At 44.8% G+C, this 13211-nt stretch overlaps 2 protein-coding genes across 6 annotated transcripts in view; one reads left to right on the top strand and one right to left on the bottom strand.

Annotated features, from left to right (window-relative positions):
- BLTP3A (bridge-like lipid transfer protein family member 3A) overlaps positions 1-5788 on the top strand; it is a 61257-nt gene extending 55469 nt beyond the window's left edge. For all 5 annotated transcript variants that reach the window (XM_053913602.1, XM_053913604.1, XM_053913606.1 and 2 more), the window contains 2 exons: positions 12-118; positions 492-5788. In XM_053913602.1, the coding sequence (XP_053769577.1) occupies positions 12-118; positions 492-617 (233 nt within the window). In that variant the 3' untranslated portion in view covers positions 618-5788. The remainder of the gene's footprint in view (positions 1-11; positions 119-491) is intronic.
- Positions 5789-5988: 200 nt separating this feature from the next.
- Positions 5989-12741, bottom strand: TAF11 (TATA-box binding protein associated factor 11). Its single transcript, XM_024557628.4, has 5 exons — positions 12466-12741; positions 9648-9796; positions 7718-7805; positions 7293-7389; positions 5989-6623 (listed from the first exon to the last, which is right to left on the bottom strand). The coding sequence occupies exons 1-5, from the start codon at positions 12634-12636 to the stop codon at positions 6493-6495; spliced, it is 636 nt and encodes a 211-aa protein (XP_024413396.1). The 5' UTR covers positions 12637-12741; the 3' UTR covers positions 5989-6492.
- Between the last annotated feature and the right edge of the window lie 470 nt (positions 12742-13211).

The raw sequence follows: 13211 nt of genomic DNA on the forward strand, positions 1-13211 counted from the left end.
TGCTTTTGCAGCTGCTGCTCAGGACAGAACATCAGCCGAAGTACCTAAAAGTGAGAAGAGACAGCCCCCAAGAGAACAGGTGTTTTTGGTGCCCACAGGAGAGGCTTTTGGACAGCAGGTGAGGACCTAACTGAACAGTACCTTTCCCATAAACCATTAGGGACTGTAATCACAGAAGCTGATAAAATCCACAAGGCTTGAAAAGTTTCTTGTGCTGTGTATGGGTGGGCTTCTGTCACCTGGCAGCAGCCTCCAGAAGTGGTGAGTAGAGGATGTAAGTCAGAAGCTGCAGGTGGATGCTTGCTGTTCCTGTACCGGATGAACTCTGGAGAGGGGATTAGGCTGTTAGAAAAAAATCTAGTTGGGTTCTGTTGATCATTGGCCAAACTTACAGATCTTTCTGCTTGAATTCTTCCACCTTGTTCCCCTTTTTTTTTTTTTCAAGGTGTGTTACCTTATTCATTAACTGTGAATTACTTACTGTTCCTTAGGTGGAAGAACTGACTGCCCTACAAAAGGAACTGATAGAAACGAAACAAGCATTGGCCAGTGCCAACCAGGATAAAGAAACACTTCTTCAGGAGATTAGGAAATATAACCCCCTCTTTGAGCTCTGATAGCAGTGGTTCAGCTGTCTGTGCCAAGGAGAGAGGAGATCACCAGCAATACCACCGCCTGTGACAGAGGCAGCCTCCAGTACGGAATGAGTAGGCTTAGGATGCCGGAGGGACCTGGGCTTGCTTAACTCACTCCTTTCTACCAGCTGTTCTAACTTGGATGGCGGAGAGGGCAAAGCATGACCACGTTCCAGGGAATTGGGGGCAGCTTTGTGCGTGGCTGAAGCATGTCTTGCCCAGATAAAGCCTTTCAGTCCTCTGCACACCAGGTGGAATTTTCTCCACACTGTAGGGCCAGGTCACCGCGTGGTTTCATGACGGAGACATTTGCTTCCTCCACAGCCTGTGTGAACAAGAAGTACTCAGCTCCTCAGTCACCCACAGAGCCACCAAAGATTCCATGTCCTAGAGCTTCCTGTAGCAGACCTGAACCGTCTCTGGCCTGAGCTCTGGCCGTGGTAGTAGAGTGGAACAGGAAACAGCCAGCAGAGGCCCAAGAATAGGGAGACTGGGATCCTCCTCGTTTTAGAAAGGGAACCAGGCTCCTGTCATTTTGGCCGATGATCCAATCCGATTGTTCAGGGCTAAGCTTCCTCCGTTCCGCTTTCATCGCTGTGATGCTGTGGTAGAAAGCGAGCAACAGTAACGGCTCAGCTTTCTTACCTTTCCCTTCTGCACCACACTTTACTTGAAGTTTGAGTCAGGAAGAAAGTGTTCACTCTGAGCTAGGTTGAAGGCATCACATGGCAGGGATCGGTAGGGAGCTTGACTCGGAGCCCCCGGGGCCCTGCTGGAGTCCTGTGTCTCTTCCATGGCTATACCTCAGGTGACTTCCTCTGTCTTCCGGGGACCTTAGCACACCTGCTTCCCTGGCACAATGCCTTTCTGCCAGCACTCTCCTTAGCGCTTGGTCTGGGAGCTGAAAATGTGTTCTGAACTGTAAGACATCTCCCCCTGCTGCATCTCACTCCCCTCCATCACTGGCTTTTCTAAATCATGTAATTCTGACAAGTTAAAAAAATACCCTTCAGTCTATCTAGGTTTTGCCCCTGCCCCCCAAAAGTGCAATTTCCTCCTTTTTTTAAACCTAATTCTTCCCTAACACTCTACCTTCAACTGTAATGTTTTGTGTACTTCAAGCTGTGTTAATTGGACAGAAATTTATCAGCTGACTCAGCTTGAATTGGCAGGATGGTAAACTAGTGGTTTAGTAGTGTCAGTAAGTCTTGAAGTCACGGATGACCTGTTGAAGGGAAGACGAAATGGTTTCCCTGTGGGGAGTGATGCCTGACTTGTAACATTGTAGGTTTTGATGATAAACAGAAACTTGTTCAAGAATGAACAAGATCTAATTTGTTCAGACTTTTAAAGAACTTTTGGCAAGGGCTTCACTAAGGCAGATTTTAAAAGCGTCAGTTACTATGAGATCGTGGGAATATTTTGTCATGCTTAGAGACTTCCGAATAAACATCTTTCTTGGGAGAATGTTAACAGGGGAAGCTCCTACTGGTTGATGCTTGGGATAACCTCAAGCATCATTTAAGATTTTTATAAATAACCTGAAAGTAGGATATTATAATGCAATTATATGTCACTACTTCCGGGCATTGAAAGGTAAACCAGAACAAATTTAAAAAAAAAAAAGAAGGAAAAAAGAGGAACTGCAGAAAGGCCACAAGCCAGACTGTGAATCTAAGGAAGTGACAAGCAAGGTTTGGGCTGGGTAAATGTGAAGTCATGCACTTAGAGAAAAATCAGCAGCTGACAAGGCAGTGAGCTGTCGGTGCTCAGGAAGGAATCCCAGGCTCCATCTCTGAGAGGGGGTGGGGTCCGCATGCTGCTGTGGCCAAAAGCACAACTGTATCATCAGGATGGGCATGTAGAGACAGCACAGGAAATGGGCTTCATGCACAACCTTGCTAGTGTCTCAAATTATCTGTGCACTTTGAACAGCCTTACTTAGAAAATACAGGTCCAGGAACAGCAAAAGTTACCAGGGGTAAAGGCATTTAGATGAAGACACATTTTTAAAAAGTTGGCTCCAATTCTGGAACGATCAAATACACAGTCGCAGGGAAGGACGTGTTCACCCAGTCCTGAAATACGGTCTTTAGGGCTCTACCTCCTGCCCTGGGTGGAAGAAAGCATTTCTTACAGTAAACCAGAACCTCACGGCGTTCCTTGTCCAACCGGCGGTGCTGGCAGAAACTGCATGGGTGCAGGAGGGCTAAGAGGAGCCCTTGTGTGGTTCAGGCCTCCCAAAGGGAATTACCAGCCACCAGGGCTGTTTGGGGAGCTACAGACGAGAGGCCATCTGCTTCCCTCCACAAGCTCCCCGTTAACTCTGCCTCTTGCAAAGGCAGGATGGTGAGCAAAGCAGATCGCTGGCCCCCTCAAGTGTGGGGTTTCTGATGGTACTGGAAGAGGAGGAGGGAGATTCAGTAGCTGGAAATGGAAGTATTCAACCTTAGGCTCGCCTGAATTGGTTTAAAATCACCCTGATTGTTCTTCCCTTCCTCTCCTCTGCTCCCTGAGCTGCAACATGTCTCTGGCATCCTTCCATGCAAGGAGCATACCTAATAGGCATGTCCTGGTATATATTCACCTTAAACCTGGGCTTGGGGGAGGGCAACAGAGGTAAATCTGGGCAGTACCAAGGCTAACCTCCTCCTCCTCCTCCTCCTTAAAAGCCAGAGCTCAGTCAGGTTTCTGGGCTCTCTGGAGCTCTCGCCCATGGGACATGGAGCCCTAAATTTCACTCCCATTATGTGGCAGCTTTGGCCATTTTGTCTTGAAATCCTCCCTCAGGAAATGTAGGGATCACTTGTCCCATGGAATTTTAGAGAAAAGTCATCTTGTGTAATAACTTTATACTTCTATTCAATGGGAGAATTAATATTTTTTTTTCATAATGAAATGTGAACTGGTTGATTATTCTCAGGATAAATGTAAAGGAAAAAATGGAAGGAAATAACAGTAGTGTCAGCTCCTTTGGACTGCTTCTGGTTTCTGCCTTGGAGCTGGCACTCTGTGAACAAGAACTGACACCTCAAGGAGACGTCTGGAGTGACGGCAGCACCACTGTCCCTCAGACGCCAGCCACCGTACATCTGTGTCAGCTGTGCAACACGTGCCACCGTGTGCCATCTGCGACTGCCCAGACTCCTGTTTACGTGGGTGTGAGAGATGCTTTAGTGCCCACGCACTGGTTTCAGTCCCTCAGGTGAGCTGCAGGGACGGTCGTCATCCTCAAACCGTGTTTTCGGCTCACTGGAGTAATTAACCTAGGTTCTGTGACTTAAGACAGAAGGCATGGATTCTATTCTTGTGTTGGCCGCGTTTTGCTGTATTTTTAATCTGACTCTGATTTTGCCCTGGGCTTTGACCTTATTCTTTTTCATGCTTCTAAAAGGGATGGTTCCTGTATATGGAATAGACAAGGAGTGCACACCAGCCCTCACATATGAGGGGGACCCCCCAAAACACTGCAATTTATTTATACAAAATTGTGTATTCTTCCATGTTTAAACTTCAGTCACCTTCAAAGTTGATGCAATACACCTATCAAGACATTTTCTCCACTGCTGAACAGTTTCTGTACTCATCCATGTTGATGCCTTTTAGTGCTTCTGTCATTTTTTTGTTTCACCTCTTCCACATCGGCAAAACGTTCCCCTTGGAGGACTTTTTCATCTGGGGGGGAAAGAAAAAGTCGCTCAGGGCGACACTGAGTGAATAGGGAGGTGGGGTAGGGGAGTCATGCCATCTTTGGTCCAAAACTGCTTAACACTCAGTGTGGTATGGGCAGGTGCGCTTGTAAATCACCCATCATGAAAGGGGCAAGTGCACAGAAAGTCAGTCAAAAAATTCACTGAAGCCGAACGCAGCCTCTCACACCACCACCAGCTGGTACACTGATACAGATGGGCTCCTAGAACACTCACCTAATGGGGGAAGCCTGTACTACAAGAGGCCTGCCCTCCAGAAGATAATTCTGGTTGTTTTTGGTCCCCCCTTGTATCCCATAACTTAAATGCTTTCATTTAACCCATTTACATTGGCTTCCCCTTAGTTCAGGAGGGTGGTGGAAAGGTAGTTTGAAGTATTGCTGTGGCGATACGGGAACTTTCCATCCCAACCTTTACATTAAGGGCTTGTTTTTCCTCCTCCTCCATAGTTAATACTTGCCCAAACTTCTGAAGTCAGTTACAGTCACACCAGAAAACCACGGACATAACTGAACTTTGCCGCATAAGCTACTAGGGTACCGTCTGGTTGCTTGTGACCTGCAAAAGCTGCGCTGCCGCCTGTGACTCACCAGTCATTATTGTTTCATGAGCCTCTGGTGTGACGTGCTGCCCCTTTCACCTAGATCTCTGGCTCCCCACCCTCTGCAGAACAGGATATTCCTGTTCACCTGTGGCTAGGGATGGATAGTAGCTGCTGTGAATGGGGGTTATTTCCCCATCTCTCACAACAGGAACAAGGTGGAACACTCTCAGATAACCTTAAACCGTGAGGTCTTGCTAAGTGCCCAGGCTTGGGATGCGAACTTTCTCCCTTGTTACTTGTAAATGTCAGCCTTATTCAGTATCTCAAATTGCAATAGATGCAGTTCCTATAACTTAAACAAAACAAACCAAAACCCTGTTTGAGCTGAGAGAATATCTGTTTTTTTTGTTTGTTTTCCCCCAGTTCATAGTTTTTGGGCAAGATGGAGCCTGAGTCTTAACAGTATTTCTTTGTGGAATGCCCCACGGCAGTCTCTCCATTGGTTCAGTAGATGTTAAAGCTGTGACTTTAGATACTAAAAGTTAGTGTGAGTCCAAGCTCTTTCCCCACTCAGGGTGCTACACAGAACTGGAATCTTTACTAAGACGTGCTCGGGAAGGCTGCAGGAGAGAATAGCTTCGAAGTCCTACTCCTTGTGACACCGAATGATAGGGAAGAATTCCTGGGGATTGCCAGTTAATACTGTAGCCTTACTACTGCGAATCACTGTCAACAAAAGATCACTCCATTCCCCTCTATTTGAGGAAAACCGTGAGAATGTATCTGACGAGCTGGAATACTGGCATTGGGAAGGTTTAACATTGCAGTATCTAACGAAACTTGGAGTGTACTGGTTCTGTGAACCACCTGGAAAAAGCAAATTAAACTTATTAAACTACTGGTTGTGGTGTATCTGTTATGAGAAATTTGAAATATACGGGCTTTTACACTGTTTAAGTACTTCAGTATTCTTGTGTGAGATTAAACTTTCATAGCTCAGTAGAAAGTGGGAGGGGCTCAAGTTTTCACAAAAACCCCAAGACCAGTTTCATCATGACACCAAAATTCCAACCAGTCAGACAGAACGAAGACACGTGTGACAAGCTGGAAAACAGTTTAATGGTCGCTCACCAGAATCCACACAAGAATCTTAAATGTCTACAGGGACACACTGTTCCATTACTCCTGTATCGCCATGTTACTCATGTTGGAGTATCACAAGTCAAAAGTTTCCGGTGGCTCACCTACTTAAAACCACATGTAAGAAACAACCCAAGACATAGCAACTTCAGGCTTCTACGTGAAACCATCAAAATTGTCCTGGAAAGGTTTCCTCTGTGAAAAAAAAAAAGCAGCTTCCCCGTCCAGGAGATGCTTAAAGCCCACGCGCCTTTCTTCCTCCAAATAGCCAAGAGACAGTTACATGCTTCAAAATGCCTCAAGGTCTCTACTTAGTCAAGGCAAGTCTGAAACAGGCTGAACATCAGTTTTGGGAAAGACACTGAAATCACGGGCAGATCCTAACGCACCAGCGCACACGGTCGGCAGTCCGAAGTCTGGAACCAGTCTGTCCTCCCATACGAGGCCTTTCTGGGCTTTGGTCTTAGAAGAAGATGATTTTTTTGTGCTTCGAGTTGGGTATTTGCCCCTTCGACTTTAACCTCCGGACAGCCTCCCTCATGTGTTTGGGTTGCAGTGGTGGCATTTCTCCCCACTTCTCACACACATCCAGTGCTAAACAGAGGCGATAAGAAAGTGTCATTACTACCCCAGAGCTCATTCACAATCCCTTGAATCCTGTCAGTCTCATTACCGCTTCTAAAGCTTTCAAAGAAAACAAACCAAGTCATTTTCCCTTAAGAAAATGCCATAAAATGTATTGTGTGCTTTAGTATGATATCCCTTTATCAGGCTTTATCACAGGCAACAGTTAAAAACAAATCTGCTTAAGGAAATAAAACATTTCACCAGCTAGAGATGGGTAGTGGGCAGCAACCAAGTTCTTCACTGATGGGTAGGTGGGCGGTTCCCAGGGGTCATAACATCAGGGATAGCCCCACACCACGCCACATTGGTCAACCCCAGTGATTGCTTTTCTTGTATCTTTACGTTCGACAGCAGAAATGAGCCACGTTCATTGGAGAAAAATACAAAGTCTGCTTCTGTCAGCCTGGGCCGAGGAAAGGAGACAGGAAGGGACATTTCCTAGAGGCTTCCTGACTCCCCGCATGGAAACTTGGAGAGAATAGTGGTCATGCTCTGCTGAGTACAAAGCTTCCCCGCCTCGGTCAACTTCTAGTCTAAGTGGGAACTACTACAGGTGCCTCATTACGCCCCTGGTCCAGACCTTCTTGGAAACGAAGACCACCCCAGGTTCAATCCAGTACTCACGCCACCACTCACCTTCCTCCACCACTTCCCCGACGAACACCTTGGAAATGCCAGACATGGCAATGACGACGTTCTGAGACACGGAGGTGCCGGTGATGGACTGGATCAGCTGCAGAGGAGGACAGAGGCCCTGGGATTACGGAGGCCAAGGGCTGGCTTTCGAGCCAAGCACCCAGCGGAGCTCTGCACTGGGAAAGGGAGCGCTCGAGGCCGGATGCTGAAATTAGGACTAAGCAAGGCTTCTGTTTGTTGAAACCCCATCGCTGCAATACAAAACTGCAACTGGTCCGATCGTTGCGGGACATCATTTAATTTTCCCACCTAAATTATCCACCACTTTGCCTCGCACCTCATTTCCAAACGCCGTTGGACACAGCTCTGGAGTCTAGTTCGGGTCTCTTAGCTGATGAGAAAGAAGTAGGACAGTCCATCCTTACCCTTTTAATGGCTGCCTTAGGGAAAGCTGACCGGCGGTACATTTCATAACGGTTCAGCTGCTCCTCAGAAAAAGAAGAAACCAGGATTCTAGACAAAGATTTAGGTATAAGTTCACTTATAAGAAAGAATGCTTAAAATATATCATTAAACCAATAAAATCAAATGTCAATTAGAAAATGAATTTTCAAGGGGTCAATATTAGGTTTAGTGTCCACAGGACTGAAGGTAAAGTATTTCTCCTCTTAAGGAACGTAAGTGAAAAACAACTTCATTTCTTACTTCATCAAGACCAGAACGACAACCATGAGTCATTCTATCATATCACATGTATTGGGTTTTCAGCAGTGGGTGCTCTCCCCACAATACTGCGTTACTACACATTATGGTAAAAGTTTAATGTATAAACTTATATTCATACCAGTAGTTTTTCTAAAAGTGTATTTTATTGATTATGCTATTACAGTTGTCCCATTTTTTCTCCCCATTATCCCCCTCCACCCTGCACCCCGCTCTCACCAGCATTCTCCCCCTTAGTTCATGTCCATGGGTCGTACATATAAGTTCTTTGGCTTCTCCATTTTCTATACTATTCTTAACCCCCCCTGCCTATTTTGTACCTACCAGTTTTGCTTCTTACTCAATTCAAACCAGTAGTTTTTAACATTAATAGATTAAGGAGGAAAATACTTATAAAATATATGGCAAAGCTTTAATACTGTGTATAGGAATTCTCTCAGATAAATAAAAAGATGGCTATATCAGTTTTTGAAAATGAGCAAAGGACACGAGCAGAAAATTTACAAAACTACCAATGGTCAGTAAGTAGAGGAAAAAGTTAATCTTCCCCATTAAAGAGTTAAGATGACGAACTAAAACAAGGTAACATTCCTCACGAGACGGACGGACAAGCACTGGGAAGGACGGCGCTCACGAGAACGGGAAGGCAGAAGCTCCTACGTGCAGGCACAACGCGGGGGGCACAGCCCACTTGGAGAAGTTAGAACCAGGTACGAAAGCCCTCTGAAAATATTCGTGCTATTTGAACTAGCAGTTACACTTCTGGTTTATTTTACAAAGCAAATGGAAAGTATGTAAAGATATGCTCAAGGTATTTTATCATAATGTTGTCCAAAGAAAAAAAATCCAAAACACCAGAACAGCTACAGGTGTTGGTTAAGTTACAGCTGGATGAACTATAATTTAACCAACACACTAACCACACAATAGAATACAATGTAGCCACTAAAAATAATGATTTATGAGCATATTACTGACATGAAAATATTCTGCAGTATATGTCAAACATTTAAAAAAAATCTGAAAAGGTATATACCCTGGATAAACTCTCGGTAGTGGAATTACTATTTTTTCTATATTCTCTGAATTATTTGCAATGAGGCTACAATCAGAAGACATAACGAAGCTATTTCCATTTAAAAGAAAATTATGACCTAGATGTATAGTTACTGACATGCAACACATTTAATGTGGAAAAAAAGGGTTACAAATAATACTTAACATTTTGAAAATTTTAATTTATAATTATACAGGTGTGGGCAAAAATAGGTTTACAGTTGTAATGCAAGTGGAAATACAAAAATAATAATACAAGAGTAAACTCTGGGTAAATGGTGATGGGGAAAAAGTAAACCGTGTCTCGTGTACTCACAACTGCAAACCTACTTTCGCCCACCTCTGCCTGTGTACAGAAATTATGTTGGAGGCTATACTTCGAACTGTTAACAGTGTTTATCTTGGTGGTATGGTGGCATTTTCTTTTTACTTATTTACATTTTCTATGATATACCAATGTATAATTGCTTTATTTTCTTTGAGTTTATAAAAACAATGAAAGGTCAGGAAAAATTTACTCACTTTGTGCGGTCAAGTTAGCGTCTTGCAGTGGGGAAAGGTCAGAAAGGAACTTACTGCATCTTTTGGATCTCATCTTCATCCACTTTCTGCTTCTTCTCTTTCTTTTCTTTGGTGTCTATTTTCAGTCTTTTGGCCGCAGGGGTGAGTAGCGATGAGTCTTCCCTTTCAAGCGCTGTTAAATCTGAGAAGTCCTGACTCTTGAGCTGAGAGGGTGAAAGAAACGCTTTTCTGTATCTGGCCCACTTTCCAGACTTGGGCAAGGTAAGAGAACATCATTCTCCTTAACAGCACAACACGTCCATTTATTCAGTAGCTCTTTGGTTCCAGGCACTGGCTGTACCGTCTAGTGGAGGAAACCCCATCTGTCCTGAAGAAGTTCATAGCCCGGCTGTGAGAAGAAAACTAGCTAAAAGTCCAGTTCTCCAGTTTGGCTCTGGTCGTGGCTCCTGTATCTGTTTACAAGGGCAATGAAATGCCAAGAGTCATGAAAACCTCCTTCCCCCAGCCCCTGCCCTAACCTCATCCTTTAGAGGGGAGCTCAGAAAAGTCCTTTCCACCCAGCAGCTCCGCTGCCTCTGAATCTATGGACTTCTTTACTTGTGATGATCCATGTGGAAAGAACATTTAAAAGGAGGCATCTTCTCATCAAAACAGTGTTTCTCTGAACTTGGAACATTTCAGGGAGCTTCCTCCACATGTAGTACTCTTTTCTTCCTATCTTTTACTCCTGCTGTATCGTACAAATATTCACCATACTGAAAACTTTTTGATGATAGGGTTTTCTCTTACCATTTCTCTCTCCCACACTAAAGCTTTTGACATCATGCTAGAAGTTTAATGTCTGGTTAATAACAAAATAAAAAATCAAAATCCAAGCTTCATCTCCTCCAACTTAACTTACAATCTAAGGATGCATCAAACCGCATTAATGGGATTTAACCTCTGTTTCCCTAAAAGAGGAACTCACGTTTAAATTCAGAGGAATCTAAGGCCCTGCCTGGTGTGGCTCAGTGGGTTGGGTGGTGTCCTGTGAACAGAAGGGTCACTGGCTGGATTCCCTGTCAGGCACATGCCTGGGTTGCAGGTCAGGTCCCGGGTTGGGGTTGTGTGAGAGGCAACTGATCGATGGATGTTTCTATCCCTCTCTTTCTCTCTCCTTTCCCCTCTCTCTAAAAATAAATTAAATTAAAAAAATAAACTCAGAGGAATATGAGAGAGGCAGGTGAAAGTGAGGGTAGCATATGTTTAGCAACCTTTTCAATTTTTTCTCCAGTTACTGATTTATACAAGTTTTCTAATCTCCTTGTGATTCAATTTTGGTGATTTATATTTCCCCTTTTAAAAAGTAAGCTGTTTTTCTTAGATTTTTAAATTTACTTGGCTTAAATTTAAATATTAAATTTTCTTATAACTTTAAAGATCTCCATATCAGCCTATAGCTCTTTCTTATTTCATAATGTGCATTTACATTTCAAATAACCAGGTGTTTATTATTTCTTATATTTTTAGGCATTCATTCATTCATTAATACCTACTTTTATTTTTTATTAACTCCTTATTCCTACATTCTTCTGGTCTATTTTGTTCTTTTTCTGGTTTCTTGAGGGCTTATTTTCACAATCTCCTGCTTGTTAATAAAAAATATGTAAGGCTATGAATTTCTCTTTAAACAAGGTTTTGATCAAACCTCACAGGATTTGATGTAGTGTCTCTGTTAATTTCTTAAATCTAAAGCTATTTCTTAAAGCTAATCTTAAAGCTATTTAGAAAACTTTAAAATGTCCATGAGGTAGTTGTTTTTTTGGGGGGAGGGGGTGAGAGTGGAGGTGGGAGCCTTTTGTTAACTTCAAGTTTACTGCACTGTACTAACAAGATGTGGCCTGTTACGATAATTATTTCTAAAGATTTTTGTTCTTCTGTGTGGTCAGGTGTATGGCCACTTTTTAAAAGTGTTCCAGAAGCATTAAAAAAAAAAAAAGAATTATATCTCCAGTTGAATGCATTTCTTTGTGTACTGAGCTCTCTATTGGACTATGCTAATTATTCTTCAAATCCTTTCTGTCCTTGAGATGTTTCAAAGGTTCCTTCTTAAAATAGTTTCATCGCATTGTTCTTTTTCCCCTAAAAGTTCTCACTTTACACACTTTGATGCAACGTTATGCTCTGGACGGCTGTTTCCATCTAATCCAATATCCTTCGGTGATGTTTTTAAGTCCCTTACACAGAAGCTCTAATACCCCAAGATTCTATCTCCAGGAGCAGAACCCAGAGAACACTGAGATTCTGCTCCCCGGACTGATGCTCGGCCAGGCAACACTGCTGAGCGTTTGGGGCGGCACAATTGATGGGTTCGGTGTGTTTATGCTATAGAGAGACCCTTGACATTGGTAGCAGTTAATGTCCCAAAAGAGTAAGAACGTGATCACACCAGCAACTCCCTCGGTTTCCATTTAACGACTCTGCAGCCTATAATAACCCAGCTATGCCGAAGCAACATCTAAGAGCAACCACGTTGCGGTGAAAGGGATTCTAGGAATCCCGCGTTAGCTCTCGCAGTGTCTCAGGGTGACATCGGATCCCAATTCCCTCATCAGGAAAACCAAGAGGCTATTTAAAACTCCCTTAGAAGTAGCTTTAATGGTCAAAGGCAGGGATTAAAAATACTAACCCAGTGCTTTGGTCTCTGGGACCTAACGCACTACAGATTTTTCTCCTCCCAACACCCCAATCGCCCCCGCGATTGCAGGTCTAGAGGGGGTCATGGTGGGTTCAAATTATCTTAGCCTGGGAGGGATCAGCCAGGAGGCCGGTCGAGCAGCCAGCAACACAGTCTCGGGGTACTCCCCAGATTTCATCAACACCTCCCCCCTACCTCGCCTTCCTCCGCAGCAGCTTCTTTCAAGTCTCCATCTCCGTCGCCGTCCGCTTCCTCCGGGATTACGTCCGTGTCCGCAGCCCCGGAGCTCCCGGGGGCAGCGGCCGCCTCGTCGGACGCCCCCGGCTCTCCTCCCTTGTCCAGGGGCGACTCGCAGGCATTATCCATCGCTGCGAGAAGCGGGGGGCAGACCGCGGCGCTGTCCCACGCAGGAGACCCACACCGCCCGCCGCCCGCCAACCCGGGAGCTTCCGGTCGCGCTGCGATGACATCACACCTACTGCTCCTCGGAGGGTCATTTCGAGGCGCGCGTGGAGGATTTGGGGCGCCCCTGTCACTGTACTTTTGTGGGGGACAGAGAGAGAAGACGAGGAGGGCACGGATTTCGGTCCGCGGATTTTCCGTCCTGGGGAGCCACGCTTCGTAAAGGAGTGCCGCGTTGTTCTCCGAGGAGCTTCTCTTTCCTTCCCGCCTTCCTAAAAACGCGAAGTCAACGAACTCCTTCCTTAGCCCGCTTTCCTCGGACGAGTTTGGGGAGGGGAGAGAACGCAATTCCGGGGTGCGCGCGTGTCGCGACGTGCGGCTTCCTCGTGAACGTTCACGCAGGGACTCCGCCGCGGAAGGGTCAATTGCCCCGTGATTACAGAATTGCTGGCGTTTCTCTTTTGTTCCTGGCACTTAAAAGAAAAGTTTGTATAGCTTGAGCAGAATTTAACCAATGCATTTATTCATTCCACAACTAC

Source organism: Desmodus rotundus, chromosome 11 (assembly GCF_022682495.2).
Source record: "Desmodus rotundus isolate HL8 chromosome 11, HLdesRot8A.1, whole genome shotgun sequence".
NCBI classification, from domain to species: Eukaryota; Metazoa; Chordata; class Mammalia; order Chiroptera; family Phyllostomidae; genus Desmodus; species Desmodus rotundus.